Source organism: Trachymyrmex septentrionalis, unplaced genomic scaffold, assembly GCF_001594115.1.
Source record: "Trachymyrmex septentrionalis isolate Tsep2-gDNA-1 unplaced genomic scaffold, Tsep1.0 scaffold24, whole genome shotgun sequence".
Taxonomy (NCBI): domain Eukaryota; kingdom Metazoa; phylum Arthropoda; class Insecta; order Hymenoptera; family Formicidae; genus Trachymyrmex; species Trachymyrmex septentrionalis.
This window is the reverse complement of record NW_017305397.1, coordinates 262368-270106: the sequence shown is the minus strand read 5'-3', so window position 1 is coordinate 270106 and position 7739 is coordinate 262368. Positions and strand designations below refer to the sequence as shown.

The 7739-nt window shown below is 31.3% G+C and overlaps 1 protein-coding gene across 2 annotated transcripts in view; it reads left to right on the top strand.

Moving 5' to 3' along the window:
- Nucleotides 1-3701, top strand: part of LOC108748740 (plancitoxin-1) — an 11646-nt gene extending 7945 nt beyond the window's left edge. For both annotated transcript variants that reach the window (XM_018487046.1, XM_018487047.1), the window contains exons 4-9: nucleotides 429-606; nucleotides 984-1163; nucleotides 1839-2160; nucleotides 2818-2920; nucleotides 3009-3147; nucleotides 3406-3701. In XM_018487046.1, coding sequence (XP_018342548.1) covers nucleotides 429-606; nucleotides 984-1163; nucleotides 1839-2160; nucleotides 2818-2920; nucleotides 3009-3147; nucleotides 3406-3531 — 1048 coding nt within the window. In that variant the 3' untranslated portion in view covers nucleotides 3532-3701. The remainder of the gene's footprint in view (nucleotides 1-428; nucleotides 607-983; nucleotides 1164-1838; nucleotides 2161-2817; nucleotides 2921-3008; nucleotides 3148-3405) is intronic.
- Nucleotides 3702-7739: the final 4038 nt, after the last annotated feature.

Below are 7739 nucleotides of genomic sequence, written 5' to 3'. Positions count from 1 at the left end.
GTTATAATTATATATATTAAATAATTAAATTCAAATAAAATTCTATTTTCAAATGTCTAAACTTATGAAAAAAACCTGAGTATGGAACGAAATATATTTTAATAATAACGTGTAATCAATTAATTTTTTTTTAAACTTATAATGAATATTAAACAAGAATAGTTATATTTTGAAATGCTTCTGTTAATAAAAATCATATTTTAGACATGTTTTAAACATGTTTTTTTTTATAATACTGTTTATAAGCATGTATGAAACATTAAAAACATATTTTAAAAAACACAATTTTTAAAAAAGAACATTATCTTTTGCCAACCTTGTATTAATCTTATATTAATAGTATAATGTCATGTTTATCTTGCAACCATATTGTGTTTGCGCTTTCCGCTGTCGATAACTTTTATAAACAATTACCGGAATGATTTTAGGTATGTGCTTTACAAGTTGCCGAAGATATCAGAAAGCAGCAATCCTATGATTAGAAATGGAACAGCGTATTTATATATGACCAATAATACTGTTGCTAAAGGTTGGCAGTTATCCACGAAAAAAATCAGCGCAAAAAATTCTATACCAGGAAATACTTTAGCACCTTTATACAATGACGTAAGAATAAACCGTTATACGAAAATGTATTTATTTATTCAAATGTATTTGGCAGATAAATTATTTTGTCTGGTGTCAATTACATTATATGTACAACTCCAGTATCCATTTAGATCTATTATTTGCGCAATAAGTGATAAAATTACATTTTTTAATTAAATTAATTTTAATCATAAAAAAAATTTTTTATTCACAATTTGTAAATTAACTTTTAATTTATTATAGTCTCTAAAATTATAAGAATACAAAACTTCTAATTTTGTGGAATATACATTTATTTAAATTATTTTATATTGTAAAGTGTGTTACATAATATTTATAAATCATAACAAAACATATATATATATATAATATTTTATATAATTATATATGTTTAGCCAATAGCATCGAAGACTTTCTGGGTCTTGTACAATGATGATCCGCCTAACAGACCTATCAATGCCAAATATGGTCATACCAAAGGCGCTGTGATGACAAACAAACAAGAGGGTTTCTGGTTAATACATAGCGTTCCGAATTATCCACCTGTACCCAACAGCGGCAACGATACAAGACGAGTACGTACAACAGCGTTAAGAATACACCGAATATCGATGTTTTATGTTATTTCAGTATCTTCCATAAATGCCCGATAATTTTATTAATAGGCAAAATAGTCAGACAAACAAATTATATACAGATATTGATTATCTTGATTAATGTCGTTTTTTCTAAGAGTGTCTTTTTCATAGATTTTCTAAAGTCTATCAGTCACTCTAACATTTTCATTATAATCATTAATTTAATAATTAAAAATAATAATGTTTTAAACACGTGAATGAAAAATACCATATTCGATCGAGATGCTTCTTCATGTCTAATAATATTTCTTATGAATTAATACAATTTCCAAGCTAACTGTAACAGTGATAATTTATCTTGAAACAGCTCTAAATTGAAGCTGGAATAATAATATCACAATTGAATTAACAAGTAATTTAATAACATTGATGCTTATAAGCATCTTAAGATCTTAATAATGTGATGTTAATAAGCATCTGTGTAAATAATTTTATTTTGAAAAATATTCTCGGCCGAGAATCGAATCTAAATATCTTATATTCCATGCGAGCGTCATCATTCAATGACCGAGGCAATGTTTTATCTGAATAGCTCATTCAACTTTATGACAATGTTTTATAATATACAAGATCTTTTAGATGTAGATTTTCCTTAAATTAAAATGTTCTCAGATACGAGTGAATGAGACTTCGACTTTGGGAAACCGATCCGAATATGATTATCCGACATCCGGAATGCATTATGGACAGAGCTTTTTGTGCATCTCCGTGGACAATGATCAATTTGATCTTATTGGTCGCCAGTTGATGTATAATCAAATAATAGCATATAGGAGAAACATCCCCGCTACATTCGCCGCGATGTTTCCAGTGCTTACGGACGCGGCTAATCAGAAGCGTATCAGACAAGCACCTTTCATCAGTAAAACGCTGTTAAAATCATCTGGCGGTGTTGAATTCGTATCATTTGCTAAGAGTGATAAGTGGCAGAAAGGTAAACACTCTTGATATTTTTGTGTATTCATATATATTGCGAGAAATAATTTAAAGTAATGTCTTCAAAATGAGACTCAAAATACAATATTTTGATTATCTTGAAAATTAATGCAGCATACATGATTTTTGCATAGAAATTTTTTTTTTAAGTCGGTACTTGTATGACTAACTAACCGTTCTTTAAACCAGTTTTAAATATAAAACTTGAATAAAAAAGACATTGCAGAAATGGAGTTAAGTTGACTATTCCATATTAATATTGCGCACTCTCTCCCGCGCTGACTCTTATTAGTTTCAAATTCGTTATTATTGTTATTTTATGAATATAATCTTAAAACATTATAAGTCAATTACAGAGCCGTATTAATATCTTAAGACGTTATTTAAAATGGTCTTAAAATAAAAATTGATTGTGACCTTACACATTTTCTTACATACTTGTTAGCAAAATACATATTTATATAATATTTACATATATAATATTATACAATAACCTAATGAATAACATCTTTAAATAAGGAGCGCCTGAATGTCTGCTGAATTTTAAAAGTTTTTTGTTTTATAATTGGTGGAATATTTTTTACATTATAATTAATATATTTTTTACAAAATCTTGTCAATAAATAATTAACGTATTCTTTTTTTTTATTTATAGATTTGTACGAAGAGTTCGTTGCACCGACGTTAAAAACAGATTTATTTGCCGAAACATGGTTAAACGGACGAGGCAGACTGCCAACGGACTGCAAACAAGTAAAGTAATGTTACATTTTTTATTTTTATTGTTAAATAAATTTTAGTTAATCCATATCTTTAATTAAATTAAATTTTTATTATTTTTTTTAGAGTATACAATATTATAACTATTAATTTGGCATCAGTTAACATCGATTTTAAGAGTAGCCGCGATCATTCCAAGTGGGCGGTGGCTGTTGAAGGTAAAGCTAATCGAACCTGGATTTGCATAGGTGATATTAATCGAGCAGTAAGTATATGTTTTTTATAGAAAAAAGTAGAAATCAGGGCTGATAACATTAGTTTACAAATAAGAAAAATTTATTAAACAAAGTATTAAAACATAAATTTAATTAATTAAATCAATTATGTTTTTTCCAAGTAACAGAGGCTTATAATATAGTTTATAACATTTCCTTCTTTTATGTCTTCTATATCTTTAAAGCTAAGTTCTATATCTTTAAGCTTTAGTAGAAAAACGCATAATTTGTATTTTATTACTTTTCAGGATACTCAATACATACGAGGCGGTGGAACTGTCTGTTTCATCAATCGGAATGTCTGGAATAATTATCGAAAAGCGGTGAATGATGTGGAACCATGTCCTAAACAATATAAGACAATTTTAGTTTAACGAATTTAACTTGGACCAAAGAATAATAGATTCTAGAAGATCTAATAATTTTATTCTTACTGCATATACATTGGGTGCATTCAGAACGATAACCGTTTACTAAGCGCTCAATGAACGATTGTCATTCTGAATGCATACATTATATATAATTGAAATATACTATAATCATGAATTATATAGATTTATTGCGAGTAACAATAAAATAATATAAAAAGTAATCAATATAATAATCGATGTATAGAAAATAATATTTTTCTACAAAAAACGAGCTGTATGTTTGAACTGATAAAATAAATGCAATATTATAAAGATACATTTTGTCCCCTTAATTCCCAAAATCTTATCGACAGATTCCCGAGATATGTTACCGACGATTTGAAGCTTGTCGTGCAGAATTGTAACATTTCACACGAGAGGTCTCGTCGTTACTAAATGCGAATGAAATGTAAAAAAATCGATATAAAAATAAAAATAAAATAAAAAGATAAAAATAAAATATATGTCAAAAATAAAAAATTAATAAAATATAAAAAATATATAAATACTGTAATTATTTGAGAGGAACATTATTTGCTTTTTTGTATATAAAAATATCTACTTTTATTTCTGGAAATAGTTATATAGAATTTAATAAGCAAAGAACAAAAAATAATGCTATAAATGATTTATTATTTATTATAATTAAGTTTAATAATTAAATAAACGTTTAAACTAAAAATTCTATGCTTTTTGTTTGTGAATAATTATGTTTTATACTAAAAAAAAAAAAAACAAAAAAGAAAAATATGCTGAGTTCATAGCTCCCAATATTCTGCACATTTTTATTATGCATTAACTACAATCTTGAAGAAAAATGTCCTGTCGGATCTTCGCTACTTTAGAGAAATAAGGACGAACGAGGAGGGGAGGGATCAGGGTAGTTCTTAAATTGGATTTTATGAAAAGCCGGGGCAAGTGGAAGGGGAAGCGATGTTTCTCCTCATCTTCGTACCTCTTTCTTTTCGCAGCTGTTCTTATTGTCTAGTCGAGGAAATTGTAGAGTAACTCGACGGGCCGTTAATGAGAGAGAAAAAGAAGGCGAAAGACGCGGTGAAGGGGAGAGAAATACGATTCGCTCACTAATGAAAACTGTAGGAAATCGAGCGAACTCCGGCCGCCGCTACTTATCGTCCGACAACTTCGGGGTTTCATCCTTGCGATCGGCAGAAATTTTTCCGTCTAAAGTTATCGCACGGACTTTATCCCGTAGCAAGATGAATTTTTGCCTCTAAGCGCTTTACGACTTTCTTCGACTTTAACCGAAAGCTCCGCTGACCGCACCCTCCGCGGTTTCTATTGCACGATGGTGTCTGGTGATCCAAGTGTAAGATGTATTCGAACGGCGCAGAAAATTTATGATTTCGCTGTCAAATTCCATTATACGAAATATTTAAATAAAGTTACTGATTTGAGTTTCTTTAAACTTCTTTCTCAAGCTCTATTTCTTCTGAATAAAAGAGAATATTTTGAAGCCAATGATGATTACTTTGATCAATAGGAAATCAATTCAAAAGGTGTTCTCGTTCTATAAAACCATAATAATTTCACTTAAATTATTTTACGAAACTAAGAAGTTTAGAGAAATAACATGTTAAGCTATTTAAAAATTTCCATTTTACACTACAAGATTATTAAAAATAATATTCTAAGAACTCATTTAAGTATGTTAATTTGTCAGTTAATTTTTAATCATTTCCACAGCAAAACGTTCGCTCGTTATGATTCACATTTTTTTTCCTTCCAATGCACGTAGGTGTACGTGATTCGCAAAATACCGGCGATACATTACGACGACGACGACAGCAGATTCTTTCTTGGCTCGTCGAAGCCGACGCGCAGTCTGAATACTGCGACTATAGACCAATTCAGTTCCGAGGAATTGGCTCGAGCGTTAGTTGCCAGCTGCTGGCTCAGAACCCTCTTAATCCCCTTATCCTGACGACAGCCAGCTTGTTTTTCCGAGTACTAACTAGGAGCTTCCAGATGCCCTCAAAACTTCCTTTCCGCCCGCTTTCCGCCTCGGCGACTCGTTGTTTTGCCGTTCAACTAACACTCAAACTCGAGACGTTTGCTCCCACTTAAGTAGGCAGGTCGATTAGGCACAAAAGGGATTCAACTATATATCGATAGGATTACTAATTTTCTGTCCATGTAATCTATTTCTATGTATAGTTCATTTAACACTGCCAATGGCTTTATTGCTAAATTACTTGGTAAACACCTCTCACAGAGAATAATAGCTGTTGTATAATATTAAAGCGTTAGAACTCTTCTAGTTACTTAACAATGATAGTTGTAACTTTATGTACACGCCACATAACAAAGCAGCATGACAGCAAAGGGGTAGATTTGAATGTGCGGTTAAGGGTTTTGCGCACTCCGGTCTCGAAATATCGCGCGGCAAGACGACGACGATGATGACGGGGCAACATTGCGACGTTCTAGCGATATTTCAGCATTAAAGGTTGGTCTGCTCTGCATGCTAAAACCCACTGACTGTGCACCGGCCAAATGTACGCGCTGGCGTTATATGCATGGACCTATCGTTTTATGCGTTTTGTGCTTAAGTATTCGGACAACGTGCGCGCATATCATAAGGCGTACTTCCATTTCTAACGTGTTATTTCCGATAACTAACTTTTCTTCGCCATTCAGGAAATGATTCGTATCGTATGGAAATGTCGAAGCATTTGCAGATTTTTTTACAATATTTTAGTAATTGAGAATAAAGAGAGTTCAATGACGAATTAAGCACAGAGATAATGAAACGATCGTAAAATTAAATTCTTAGGTTAATTTTTTAAGTGGGAATTTTAACTGGATTTTAATCTCACTTATAGTATTAAAGATAAAATTGCGCAGAATAATTTTTTTTACAATAGGATAAAAGATTTTCTGCAGCTAAAGCAATGCAAATATGAAGTACTTTGCATACATATGAATATTATATGCCGAGTCCACATTTCAGACTGTATATGAATTCCTCTCATAATATACAATCAAAAAAAGATTGTGAGTACAATTGTTATCAAAAAATAGAACATGGTATATAAAACATTCAATCGATTAAGAAGTGTCTTTTTCACAAATTTCTCAGCATCGGTGAAGAGTATATATACTTAGCTTTTTAGACATTTATAAAATTTTGATACTGAAAAATTTAAAAAGGAAAAATTAATAAAAACTTCACTCGCAGAATTTTCAAAATTTACAAATTAACTTCAACAAATTTTTTGTTGCTATTTCTCGCACATTTATAAAAAGACCCTTTAGATATATTTTTAAAATATACTTAGCCTGAAAATATAATTTAGATATAAGACAAAGATATATTCCTTGAATCTCTTTACCTACGCGTTGAAAATAAAGCATAAAAAAAGACGGACGCACGCAATCAGGGGAAAAGGATTTGTAGGATCAACTTTGCGTGTACTGTGATATGTATATATCCTAGCCACTTGTACGCTTCGTTGAAGCAGAAGGGATATATGTATCGTGATGGATAGCCCTATAATGCAAAGCTTAATATTGCCTTATACGTATTCATACGGTGTACTGGAGGGTCCGGGTCCTTTTAGGTGGAAACGAGCTTATGTCCCGCGTCCCACGAATGTAAACGGGATACAGTGAACTCTCTGAAAATTGCGAACAGCTAGACAGATTGGAAAGCTGTGTAAACGAAGGTAACGCGTACCTCGTTGCAACTCAGATTTGTTTGCCTGTCGATCGCAAAGTGCCATAATCGGTACGATGGCTGATCCGCGTTAATTTCGCAATACTAACATAAACACATAAAATATATGGTACCCATAGCGTGCGCGCTATTAACAGTGTGTTAAATTAGAAGAGTACGCGAATTTCCCGTTTCAAATGTTCCGTGCAAAATTAACAACACGGTAACCTAACATTGAATATACTTTAAATTACATTTTTGTAAAAATACCGCAATAACAAAATCATCAGTCATTAAAAAAGTATCCTGGGATAGTGATTCAACGGCAATTCGATATAATATTAAAAAAAAAAAAAGGTTTTATCCAATGCTGATAGGATAATTCTCAATATGGATTAAAAAAATATATTCGAAAAGCGATGTTTTACACGTTTGGCTCAGATTTCGTTAAATTCGTTGAACGATATCGCGTGCACGGCCTGGCGTATTCGTTCTG